This window comes from Acomys minous (assembly GCF_964271855.1).
Source record: "Acomys minous genome assembly, chromosome: 2".
NCBI classification, from domain to species: Eukaryota; Metazoa; Chordata; class Mammalia; order Rodentia; family Muridae; genus Acomys; species Acomys minous.
In genome coordinates this window covers 119,583,368-119,596,691 of record NC_140484.1, presented here as the reverse complement: position 1 = coordinate 119,596,691, position 13,324 = coordinate 119,583,368, and the positions used below count along the sequence as shown (strand labels likewise).

The window sequence follows — 13,324 nt, the reverse complement described above, 5'->3', positions numbered from 1 at the left end:
CCAGGTCTTTCTATTTTCTGCTCCTTTAGCTCCCATAAACCTTAGTGGGGAGTAGTTTTAAGAAAAAGTGTGATGAGCATGTTGACACAGGAAGATGGTCGTAACGCTATATAATTCCTTATGTAAGGGTAGCAAGACAGTAGCCATGCTGAGAGAGTCACAACAGCAGTGATGACGACGGCTACAGGGTTGTGATGATAATAGCTATAGGGTTGTCACAGCCAGCACCGGAAGGCATTGTGGTGTCCCAGTCTAAGTCTCATCTTTCTGTGCTGCTCATTTATTTACTTTCTCTGACAAGCCACCGCTCCTCATCGCTGTTTGACGGGTGAGGGAGTTGAAGCTTGGAGGGAAGCCCTTGGATTTCCCGGGTCAGTTGCTTAGAGAAAGGAAGTGGAGAGGGGTCTGCTGGATGTCCCTAAGCCCATGCTAACCGGGCGTTATACCCACGCTTCCTGGGGAGAAGAGACGCCTGAAATAGCAAGACAGCACTAGTAGGCAGGTTACATGAGCCAGGAGGCTTGTCTTCCTGGTCCTTGTCCTTCGTGTGGTGGTCACAGCAAGCATAAGCTGGCACTTAAAGCTCCCTTCAATCCGCTTGTCTGACGGAACATGAAGCTTTGGATTCCTGACTTCCATAGCCTTCCTAAGATACATGAGCCGACGGGTTCGGTGGGAAGCGGTGGAATTGGATGGTTGTCAGAGGTGTTAGTTTGGAAGTGCCAAGCATCCCACGTGTGGAATCTTGAGGAATGGAATGGGGTGCTTAACAAGATAGAATGCGAGGCCAAAGTGAGACTGAGCGGAAGTCACTGGGTTGCACCAGGGGCTGTGCTCAGGACAGAGGCTGTGAAGGAACCACAGAGTGAGCACAGGAGAGGTGAGCATCGGGGCTTTTAAGAGGGGCACAGTGTGTGCAGAGGGAGGAGTGGAAAGGGCACGAGGGCTCGTTAGTTGTGCTGGTGCAGAGCATCTGCCCGTGTTGCGGCAGCAGGGTTAAAGAATGAGGAAGATAAACCAATACAATTGCCCTCTGTCCTGTGCAGGTGTTTTTGACAGGTGCCGTACATAATCTAATCCCTTGTAAATCTTCCCCAGGGCCACTTGATCCCTCACGCTGAGGGTTGCAGGAAGAAAGTAGTGGCCATATTTGGTCTTAGAGATAATGGGACTTGGTGACCCGGGCGGGTACAGGCTTCCACCCTCATTCCCATCTCTATGAAAATGAAAAGCATGCTAGCCCCCAGCGCTGCGAATGTGGTGAGGAAGGCATCCCTGTGTAGACTGGTTAACATGGGGATGGTCTATAATGGAGATGAACGGCGAGACATATGTCTTAAATTGATTTAAGTACTACTAACACTGAGGTCAATACAAAATGCTCTCCCTGGGTTTATTTAATCATTACCTAAGGACTCTGAGCGACTGCAGGGGCATGGCAGAGAGAAGGCAAGTGCACATTTATGTGCCCTATCCATGCCTCTCTCTTGGTCACATGTAGACAGAGCCCTACTATGTGACAAACCCTTACTTAGCCCTGCACATCAGAAGCTCATTTAACCTCCTAAAATTTCACTGAAAGCAAGCTTTATGAAATAGCAGAAGCCAAAGCCATTAAATATCACACCAGAGTTAAGTAAGCGGAAAGGCATGGATGGGATCTTTTTCACTCCCAACCCATACTGTCTAACTTGAGAAAGGAGGAAAAGCCAGTTATGAGCAACGAGCTCTCAGATGATGAACCTCAGGAGAGAGCGTGGGAAGAGATGGGCGAGGGTGCCTCTGTCCATCCTTGCAAACTGGATAAAAATACACATGCATAAACCAAGCCACCCATCCTCCTTCAATGACATAGGATCCTCTCCTTCCCCAGACATCTTACCCCACTAAAAAAAAATCTTCCTGTTAGGAAGATTTTTCCTGACACTAAGAATGAAAATGCTGATGTTCTTAGAACCACAGACACAGCTAAGAGACACAGGAAGCAGAAGCTCACATGGGAAATCGACAGAGTCAACGTTTGGTCAAAAAAATGCTTGTGCCATCTGCATTCATTCTGGTTTCCCAGGCTGAGCACATTTGAATTGCTCCCCAGCCAGTGCCTGCATACAACCACAAATTTCCCAAGTTGAGGACTTGGGTCTTTGGACCCTCTTGGGCACTCGGAGGGCATTCTGACCAGAGGCTCTGGTTCCGTCCTTCGCTTCCTCTCAGATGCTCCTGAGTGTTGTGTGGTAGCTAGTCCATAGGGTTGCTTGCTAACTGCTGACCCCCAAAGGGCCTGGGCTGTGTGTGAGAAGGTTGAGGTGGTGGGGGCGCACTCTAATATTTGTGGAAAAGTTAGCTCCACACCCCCCGCCTGCCAGGAGTCTGGGTGTTTCATTTAGCTTGATGGGAGAAGGTGTAGATAGTCACCGCTGAGCTGCCTTTAGCCGTGGATATCTCGTTTTATAAAAGCTGCCTCATCTGTGGGCCCCTCAGGTGACAGCGGATCTTCTTGCTGCTCGTCCATCAGTTCCAAGCACTTCTTTTCTGCCTTTAATGACTGTCATATCTCTGGTAAGCCTCGGTGACCCCAGGGCCAGCACACCAGCCTCTTCTCAGTGTTAAGTGATATGGCTAGTTCACTGTTGTCGGCTGCTTCCTGTGCTGTCCTTGTCTGCTGAGATGATGATGATGATGATGATGATGATGATGATGATGATGATGCAGCTTTCAAAGTTCTGGTATCCCAGCAGACATATATAAGTAAGAGGATGCCCTTATGTTCAGGGTCAGACTTGAGCTGGGACATGCTAGAGCTAGAGGAACCAGAATGCAGTGCCCCCACACAGCAGGAAGACATGTGGTCTTTCTCTCCTGTCTCCTTCTCACCCTCCCGCCTTCCTGCCACCTAGGACCCCTTATGCCATGCACTGGGTGTGGTGGGGCCTTTCCGCAGTATGATGTCATCAGCTTCAGCACATGAGGGAAGTACCTCAGGTAACTGGCCACCCAGCACCCCCTGAACACCATTACCTGCTCTTTCATCTCTCTATGCTAGAAATGTCCCCCTTCATCCCCTCCAAGAAAAGACAGCGTTTCGTGCATTTCTCCATAAATAAGCAAAACAGGTGCAATGACGTTCATCAACACGACCGCTTGCACACCAAGATGGGCAGCCACATAAAAGAAGGTTGAAGTTGCTCACTAAGAGAGGGTAACTGACCTGGATTTGTTAGTTGCACTTGCTGACCGTGGCCTTGTCTCCCCAGGAACTGAAGCACCTCATCCTGGAAGCCGCTGATGGATTTCTGTTTGTGGTGGCTGCTGAGACAGGGAGAGTGATCTACGTGTCTGATTCCGTCACTCCTGTTCTGAACCAGCCACAGTCGGAGTGGTTTGGGAGCACCCTCTATGAGCAAGTGCATCCTGATGACGTGGAGAAACTGAGAGAGCAGCTGTGCACTTCGGAAAACTCCATGACAGGTCAGGGTAACCTTTGGGTGGTGACCATTTGACTTTAAAAGTTATTCTTCCTAGCCAGATGAGGTGGCACACACCTGTAATCCCAGCACTTGGGGAAGCAGAGGCAGGTGGATCTCTGTGAATTCAAGGCCACCCTGGTCTACAGAGCGAGTCCAGGACAGCCAAGGCTACACAGAGAGACCCTGTTTTGAAAAAAAAAATTGTTCTCCTGCCAGTGGTGGGGCACCTATTTAATCCCAGCACTTGGGAGGCAGAGGCAAGCCAGCCTGGTCTACAGAGTGAGTTTTAGGACACCCAGGGCTACACAGAGAAACCCTGTCTCAAAAACAAACAAACAAAAAAAGCAACAACAACAATAAAAAGTTTTTTTCAGTAAATGTATTGGCAAGCTGGAAATCAAAAAATATCCTAAAGATGAGGTGATATGTTTTATTTAGTTTGTGTAAGGGCTTCATTCGCAAAATATTAAATTTTTTAGTATGTCCCCTTTTTTTTTCTCCTAACTTTTACCTGTGATTAGAGCATGTGGTCAGTAGGAGATACTCTTGCTACCAAATGGTCTATGCATCACTGTGGTACCTGTAACTTACAACTCAGTCCTTAGCCACCTGAAATACAGTTCCTTATTGAAATATTTAAGTAAGTCAGTCCTGCCATAACGTAACACTTTCTTCAAAATCACCTCTTTTACAAACATATGCAGTAAGACCTATAGTGTTTATTTATTAGGGGAAGTGGGTTGGGAGTAAAACAGTCCACTGCAGACAAAAATAAAAGTAGAAATTTACTGAAAACGACAGCATGGCTTTAAGTGACAAGTGGAAATACATAAATAATAGTAAGCATGGCTCATGGCCTGGAAAATGACAAGTTTGGCTGAGGAAACAGCTCTTAGGATGTTCTGTCACATGTGTGTTCTCATGAAGTGCTACCAGGGTAGTCATGTGGAATCAGTCAGAGGTTTAACATCAAATGTAGATGACGCATGCTGTCCTCACTCATTACTGGTAGATGCCTGGGGGGTGTGAATGATTCAGCTCTCTATGTGGCTTGATTCAGCCAGGCTCTGTTTTCTGTGCTCATCTAGTATTTTTCAGGGGTAAGCAAACACAAAACTCACATTTTCCACCAATTGTTCCCTACCATCCCACTCGAACCAGAACAAATATATATTTTTATAACAAAAGTTACAGATGTGTTCTATCAAACTATTTGCATTCTTCTATATAGCCTACATCTGTGCTGTTTTCCTCCCTGACTGCTCCGTATGCTGCTGGGCTCTCACATTTGTGTCGAGCACAGTGCTAAATTCTGAAGGTTTGCATGTAGCAGCCACTCAGTAGAAGCCTAGTGAATAAGCAAATCACTGTTTGTTCGCTATGCTCAATCAGGCCTCTGTGGCATATGCCGTAGACTAGGTAACTCCAACCGCAGAAATTGTTTGTCTCTCAGTTTGGAAGCTGGAAGTTCAATCTCTTCCTCTGCAACAAACCACTGTGATCCATGTAGCTTTAAGGGCTGAGAAGGTGGCTCAGTGGCAAAGAGTGCTCACTTCTCTTCCAGAGGACCCGAGTTCAGCTCTCAGCATCCACACTGGGCAGCTCACGACTGCCTGTACCTCCAACTCCAGGGCATCCAAAGCCCTGCACTCACATTCACATACTCACACGCATAAATTAAAAATAAAAGGTGTGTGTGTTCCAGTTAGTTTTTGTCATGGTAAATCTCTATTTATATGTATTCTCACAGTTTTAGAGATTAGGAGTCTAAAATCAAGCTATAAGTAAATATGTGTGGTGAGGGCACACTTTCTGGCTCTTGGCTGATGCCTTCTAGCTATGCCCTCATGGGGTAGAAAGGGTTACCACAGTCACAAGGCGTCCATCCTCATGACGTAAGAACTCCCATCACCCCGGGGATCAGGATGTCGCCCTGCCAAGTTGCAGTCAAGCATTTGGTTCATGTCATTCACGATCACGGCATCAGCAGGGCTGCTTCTCTCGAGACCTCTTGTTGGTTTTCAGATGCTTCCCTTTGAATTCTCCAAGATTTTTTTTTCTGCATGCATTCCTCCTCATACCTCCCCTACTTTTTCGAAGGGTACCAGCCATATGACCTAATTTTATCTTAATTACTCCTTTAAAGGCCCTACTCCAAAAGCAGTCATAGTCTGAGGTTCTGGGACTTAAGTCTTCAACCTATGAATTTTTGATGGAGGGTCTCAATTCTACCCATAATACTTAGAACCAACTCTAGTCTTGTAGTGGTCCAAACTGGTAGAGGTTAAGCTGTTTCTGAAAGTAGTCACTTTCTCGGTGCTGGTGGTCCATGGATACGGATTTAGCATGGGGATAGGACTTGTGTGTCAAAGAAGAATGCAAGCTCAGATGCACGGAGGCACTGTTGCTGCCTCCCTGGGCGCAACACAGAATGTAAAGTTCAACACTTGGAAACTGTGAGAGAAGTCATCCAGGAAGTGTTGGCTTTAAAGCTGAAGTCACCTCCTCTGGAAAGAGCTGGTTTTTCCCCCACTAGAGTTTCTGTATTTGACCACAGGATGTGGCTTTTCAAATCCATCAGGACACTCAGCTGGGGCATATGGCCGGGGGAAGTGATGGCCAAGGGCAGTGCAGGTTCAGTCCAAAGATGTTGCTAACTGGCTCACGAGGGGCTCCTGGCCATTTCTCTGAGACGTCTCCATGCATCTGACTAAGCAGAAAAGGCTTTGGAGGCATTGTGAACAGTAGTCACAGTAGCCACAGCTGATACAGTGGGTCTGGATCCTTAGGGTGTAAGAGGAAACAGGATTCTTTTTAGAGTCACATAGTGAAATGGACTCTTCCAGGATACACACAAGACATTTGAGCTGGAGGAGATTGCTTGAAAGGGCTCCTGGCAGCACAGCTGCATGCTGACTGACAAGCAAGGGGTTCTCTGGTTGATTATTAACTATCCAAAGTATACATTTAATTTATGGCTTCCTTGGTGCTATTGATTATTGGGCAAGAGTCTCAAACCCTTCTGTCCCTGAACCTTTGGTCTGAGGTCAGAAATAAGCAAATATGGACCACTTGAGGAAGTTAAGGTGACAGGGTCAGGGAGCTAGGCAAGGCCTGCTGGAATAGAGGTGTCTTGAGGAGAACAAGCAAGCCCCTCCCTTAAGGAAAACTCCCTTCTCCAGGCATCTCTCCTAGGGAGTGGATGTCCATTCATTGAACCTGCAGCACCATCTGTACTGAACATAGACTGGGGAGGGGATGCTCTGTGTGTGCACAGTCGGAGAAGGGACAAAAAGGGAGCCAGAGCAGGGGATGCTCTGTGTGTGTACAGTTGGTGAAGCGACAAAAAAGGGAGCCAGAGCAAGGTGATCAGCCTGCCTTGTTGGTCCAGGGACCTAGGCGGTGATATTTGCACAGAGGTGAGGTGTCAAGGAGAAACAGTGGGGCTCCTTGGTGAGTTAAGTCTTTCCATAGGTGGTCAGGTGTGACCAAGGGTAATAAGAAGGTGCTTGGGAGTACCACGGGGTGTGCACCATCGCAGTGGGTTTGGTCTTTCTGGGAATAAGCGTTGGACTCTAATGTTATTGAGAGACAATGATAGCGCCCTCAGCTGGCAACAGCAATGCTGAAAATAGACACAGCCTTGCCCCTATGCTTCCATAGCACTCCCCGAGCTCAGCCTATTGCTTGGCCTTGTGTCTCTGCATCTGTCTCCATCAGATGCCAGAGGAAGCCTTGCAAAAGACGGTTACGCTAGACCCTGTCTGTGAGCATAGCAGAGTATCACTAGCAGTGACTGTGGCTGGCCCCCTTCCATGGGGTGGGTCTCCAGCTGGGCCAGTCACTGGCTTGCCATTCTCTCAATCTCTTCCACCTTTGCTCCTACACTTCTTGTAGACAAGACACATTTTTGGTCAAAGGTTTTGTATGTGGGTTGGTGTTCCCCTCCCTCTGCTGGGAGTCCCCCCCCTGGCTACAGGAGGTGCAGACTTTATGCTTCTTAACACCCTTGCTTGGGGTCTCAGCTAGGGTCACCCCCCCCCATAGACTCCCAGGAGCCTCCTCTGTCCCAGAGACGAGCCCCCCCCCCGGTTTCTGTTCTCTCTCCCAGTTCTCCTCACCCCCCCGTCTCTCGTCCCACCTGATCATCTCTCCCGTTATCCTCCCCACCCTGTCTCCCATTCAGTTCCCGTCCTCCATCTACTTTGGATGTCTGTTGAATTTCCTGTTCTGGGTGAGATTCAAGCATCTTCCTTTGGGCTCTCCTTGGATGCTTTGGGTCTGTAGATTGTAGTATGTTTATCATGTACTATCTGGCTAATATCCACTTACAAGGGAGTACATACTAAGTGTGTGTTTCTGGGTCTGGGTTACCCTACACAGGATGATCTTTTTCTGTTTCCATTAATTTGCTTGCAGATTTCATGATTTCCTTATTTTTTTTAATAGCTGAGTAATATTCCATTATATAAAAAGACTCCACAAGAAGACTTACAGGAAAAAAAAAAAAAAGACCTACAGAGTAATCTAACCTGGGCCCACGAGGGCTCACAGAGACTGAACCACCAACCAAAGAGTTTGCATGGACTGAACCTAGACCCCCGTATACATATGTAACAAATGTGCAGCTTGGTCATCATGTGGGCCCCCTAACAATAGGAGCAGGGGCTGTCTCTGAATCTGCTACCTACTGCTGGGTTACTTTCCCTTAGCTGGGTTGCCTTGTCACTTCCTGATGGGAGTGGGTGCAGTGACTTGAGCTATCAGCATGGATTGGTACCAACTGAGGGTCTCCTCCTCTTCCCTGGGAGGAAAGAGAGGGGGTGTGGGGTGGGAAAAATAGAAGAGGAGGAAAGAGTCTGGGGTCTGGATGTAAAGTGATTAAATAAATAAATGGGGGCGGGGAATAGAGATAGCCACAGAAAGGGAGCTGGGAGAGTCCTTTTTCCCAGTCTGCTCCTTTCTTGGGAAGTTCCTTTCGTCTTTGATCTTTGTCCTTGTGCCAGCACAGGGGATTCCTAAGGTTCCTCCCAGCTTTGACTTTATATTCTCTCTAAAGCTTCCAAATAGGATCTAATCCCCCTGGTTAGAGAATGGGAGGAGGGAAAGAAGGAGCAGTAATAAGATAGGCCAGTGCTGGGCTAACGTGCTGTCACCAGGTTTCCCGGAGGCAGCCGTGGCCTTGCGGAGGAAGTAGGGGTGTGCCTGATAACCTATATCCAGCCTCTAGTTGTGGTGTTGATGGCTCTGGGTGCAATGTCCACCAACTGGCAGTATACGCTGAGTGTCGATGTGCTTTTCAATAGACTTACTCATAAACGCAGGCTCTGTACAGACAGCTTGACACAAACATGAGTCCATGCATGGAGGCCTGACCGGAACCTAGCCCCGAACTTCCCTTAGGAGTGGTAGTTCAGTGTTTACGCAGCCAGTGTCCACAGAAACTTTATGAAGCATAACTGAATCAAATAATATGAGCTGACCCTGAGTGTTGTCTTTCCATCCCCAGCGTTCCTTTGTTTCATGTGGGGGGGGGGGAGCGGGGAGGGGGGGGCTCTCAAGCGACATCACACATTCGTATGCAGTGTTGGGCTTTGGGCTGTGCAGCACCTAACATGCGGAGTGGCTTTCTGCCAAAGTCTCTGTGAGTGTTCCAGGCTTGCCTTTGTCAGCTCTGTTTAGACTCCTCCGCTCTGTCCTGCCCTGACCCTTGCTGAGGGCTAAGGAGACTCAGTGCCAGGCTTCGAGGCCAGCCTCTTTAGCCAAGGCACTTGCTGGGATGGTGGAGACAGCACTTCAGCACAGCACCCCCTATCTTGTTACAGCCCCAGGTTTCAGCCCCTCCTCCTGCCATTGTCTAAGTAACTTCAGAGGAAGGAGGGATGCTGCTAGCAGGGGTGTGTAAGGCGATCCTGAGGAGGAGGAGGTGTTGCTGAGACCCAGGAGTGCCTTGTAGGGAAGGGGGCTGCAGAAATAACCACTTCAGACCTCTGAGTGATCTGAGTAGTCAGTGGGGAAGCGGGCGGGGCGGGTGTGGAAAGGCCCAGGGTTTTCCAGGTGACAGCAAGCCCTCAGGTTCAGAAAGCAAGCAGGAGGCAGCAGAGACACCAACCAGGGGGTCGGCCGGTGGGGGGGGGGGAGGAGGAGCCAATATCCGCTCAGTGTCTTCTGGTGGTTGAACTCTGGGAAACCTTGATCCTAGTGAGCAGAAACAGAAGACTCTTTGCCAACGACCCCAGCACCTCACTGGGAGGAATGGCCTCGGTTCTCCAACCAGGAAGAGGATGTGGGAGAGGTTAATCTGTGGACATTTTAAGAGGAAGTGCAGTTGGGCCATGTCCCCTGCATTGCCTTCTGTGGTTAGGGATCTGCAGCATTCTCCTGCATTCAGGCAATTGGGTCAGCATTTTGGGCCAGTACAGGCAAAACTTTGAAATAGACTGCCCTATGGTAGAAGTGGGTACAAGCAAAGAGTAAACTGCTTACTTACTTAGTAACCTACCTTCCTCCTTTTCTTCCTTCCTTCTTTTCTTCCTTTCTTCCTGCCTTCCTTTTTTCAGTAAGTGCATGATTATTCATGATTCATTAATTCATAAATACCTGTCTTGTGCATCGGTGGGCAGGATAGCACGTGGGAGTCTGCTCGCCCTGTGCTTGTCCTCTTGAGCTCCAAGATTCTGTTTATAAGTAAACCCCCATTTTCCCAACTGTTGCAGCCCGAATTCCTTGTGATAATCTGGGGAGAAACCAAGCAAGGTTGGTCCCCAAGGCTTCATCTGGAAAGCCCCAGCGTATGAGTTACTCACCCATTCATCTGCGATTAAGCTTTCCTATCTCCCTTTGAGTTTTGCTTGAAGTCCAGAGATGCTTTGAATCTTGGATCACAGTATTTGGCCAGGCTCCAGTCTGGGCACAGATAGCTGCTCTGAGAGTCGGCCACCAGGGAGCCATTTTCAGCCAGCTGTGTTCACGGCCTCTCATCAGGCATTTTCCATGAGGGTTTCAAGATGCCACGTACACTCAAGAGTCTCCCCGTCTGTCTGGGAGAGAAAACACTTGTGGAATTTTAGATGCTGTGACTTTCATTTTCTCATTCAACAGTAGCAGTGAAATATTAATCCCTATTAATTAATCTGCTTCCATTTCATGGCACTTCTTACACCCTGAAGAGAATAACCACCCATGTTGCACACCAGCTTCAGGCACTTACAGAGAACTGGCAGATACACTTGCCCAGAGTTTGGTGAGGGGACTTGGTCCAGGTGATGACTTCAGGCACAAAGGAGGACTGCTGCATTGCAGTCCTGAACATAGAGATTGCCACCAATATCCGTGCAGTGCCAGCCATCAGTCTAGCACAGCGGCTCACTCCAGGTAGGTCAGGGTAGCATCGAAGGCTCAGGCACACATGAGAGGTGGGCAGTGTCAGAGCTATGGGACTGAAACAGACAGTCCAGACGTCTCCTCACCTTCCAGGGTCTCCAGCAGTGGTTCTCAATCAGCTATGTGAACCTCAGTTTTGAACCTGCTGGAAATGAGGATCATCCTGCACCCACTAAATCGGAAACAAGGGCCCAGTAGTCTGTCTATTCATGTGCTAGTCCTTGAGATGTACACTGACCTCTGGAAACTTACTGGCTTAGTGGCATCATTTTGGAGTTTTGTGTCAGCTTCCTCAGGCTGAGTCCACCTTTATTCTTGGACTTCAGTTGAAGTTTCACCATGGAAGGTTAGAATACTTTGTGAAGTTTCTCATTGGTTATGGGACTCATTGATTATCTGTACTGGGTAGGTCAATCTTGGTGAGATTTAGCAGCAGTACTCTGTAGGCCATAAGCATTTGAATCTTCTGGAAATTTCTCAAAACATAGACTCATGGAAGGCCTGTTGCCAGATGTGCCAAAGGCCAGGCAGAGACAGGACGCACAGCACAGGAGGAGTGGTCCTGGGAAAATAGCTGGCAGTTGTCACTGTTCAGTCTCAGCCCACCCAAGGCAGCTGGGCTGCCTTGGTAACACTTCACAAGATAGGGCAGAGGCAGACTGTGTGGAACTGAGTGGTGCACTTGCGTCCTTCAGGGGAAGAATGTGAGGCAGATAATTGGTCCCATAGGAGTTCTGTGAACTGTGCAGTCCACCCTGTGGTATCAGGTCAGGAAAAAGATGGTGTGTTTCCAACTGTCAGTCATGAAGGGAAGTTCATGAAAACCATATTTTCAGATACATAGTTTATTTTCTTTGGAATGCCCCGACTTAGACTTTGGACTAGTGCCAGAATCTGAAACCCTGAACACACTCAGCAGCCCACTTCTTGCCATATTAGGTAACACAGAAGAAAAAATAATTCTGGATTTTTATCTCAACCATTAACACTGTTATTGAGTTTCTGTTGTTTGAAAGAAAAATGAAACATCTTAATGCTTAGAAAGAGGAATTTATTTGAATTAAGCCATTGAAATTGCCCAGCTGTGGAGTAAACACACAAGCTGCAGGGAAAGTGCCAGGAGTTGGGCTGCGAGAGGTGCCCAGCAAGTGCACAGTATAGAACTGAGCACAGCAGCCGGGTGTTCTCTCTTCACAGAGACACTCCCACTGGAAAGCACAGTGCCTTCCATCCCAGATGCTTCTCTGGAGCTGGTTCAGTTCTTTCTCGTTGTTAAATATTTACACAACCTGCCTTGTTTTGCTTCATGAATACACAGCATGCTGACAACCCCCCCCCCAACTCCCGGAACTGTTTGTGTTTGTTTCTCCTATTTTATTTTGAAGGCTATTTCATGAATCTGGACAGATCTCCAGCCGGAGCTGCTCGGTTCATGATTGTGGTGGTGTCACAATAGACGAAGGAACCAGAGCAGTGTTTCCACACACACTGCAGTCTCCAGCAGGGCTGCCTTCCTTTCATCCTGCCAAAAGTCCCACGAGATGATCTAGTGGGATTTAAGCACGGGACCAGAGGAGGGGGGGATGAGGAGGAGGCATGGGGACATGGGGAGGCAGTTAGGGATGGTGGAGGATCCTGCCCTTGGTCAGCTGGCCCTGGTGACATTTGTTGTCCATGATTCTTTACCTTGAGAACTTACTCATCTGTAGATGCAGATAACAGTGTATCTCTAAGGACCAATACAGAGCATTCCAGAGCTCATGTGTGGGACAGCAGTTGATGGGTGTGTTTGGAAACTGATACCTCGTTCGTTTCTGAATAAGCGAGAATGGCACTGAACCACTAACACAGATGGTGGCTTTCCAAATGTCCCCGTTTGCCCTGCTTCGTTTCTTTTCTTGCCCCCTGAAAGTGTCTTGTCAGCACAGGCTTGGAAGGACCCCAGGGAGAAAAACTGTGCATTTCATCCTCTCTTAGCCCTGTTGGTTCCATCGTCCATCAAGCACAGGCTCACCGAGTACCAATGAACTTCACAAGATACTGTGCTAAGTGTTGGGGATGTGGTAATGAATTAGACCAAAGTGGCCAGGCTTTTGTGGGCTTTACAGCTGCGGGGGGGTGGGGGGAGGTGGCAGACAACAGACACAAGAAAAGGACTTGTGTTTAGTACATGTAACACGGTAGGACATGGGGTAAAGCCCTCAAGGTCAACAAAAGCCAGCAACACAGTATTGGACCTGTCTGTATGGGTTGGGGAAGGCTGTGGGGTGAGTGCTGCTTTGTAAGATCTGTCAAGGAAGCCAAGGGTGGACCAGGTAAGGCTGGGCCATGGAGGAGAGGTGGTACTTATTCCCAGAGCATCTTGAGCCCTATGCCTTAGAGCCTAAGAGTTTGCCGTGTCCCTGTTGTACGTGAGAGGAAGATGAGAGTGGGAAGCCAGATTGGCTGCCTGTGGGAGGCAGAGTTCATCTCAG

At 48.4% G+C, this 13,324-nt stretch overlaps 1 protein-coding gene across 12 annotated transcripts in view; it reads left to right on the top strand.

Moving 5' to 3' along the window:
- ARNT2 (aryl hydrocarbon receptor nuclear translocator 2) overlaps window positions 1–13,324 on the top strand; it is a 157,526-nt gene that overhangs the window by 60,328 nt on the left and 83,874 nt on the right. For all 12 annotated transcript variants that reach the window (XR_014777477.1, XM_084773370.1, XM_084773369.1 and 9 more), the window contains one exon: window positions 3,255–3,468. Coding sequence is in view for 11 of the 12 variants with exons in the window: in XM_084773370.1 (XP_084629496.1) it covers window positions 3,255–3,468 (214 nt within the window). In the remaining variant the exon portion in view is untranslated. The remainder of the gene's footprint in view (window positions 1–3,254; window positions 3,469–13,324) is intronic.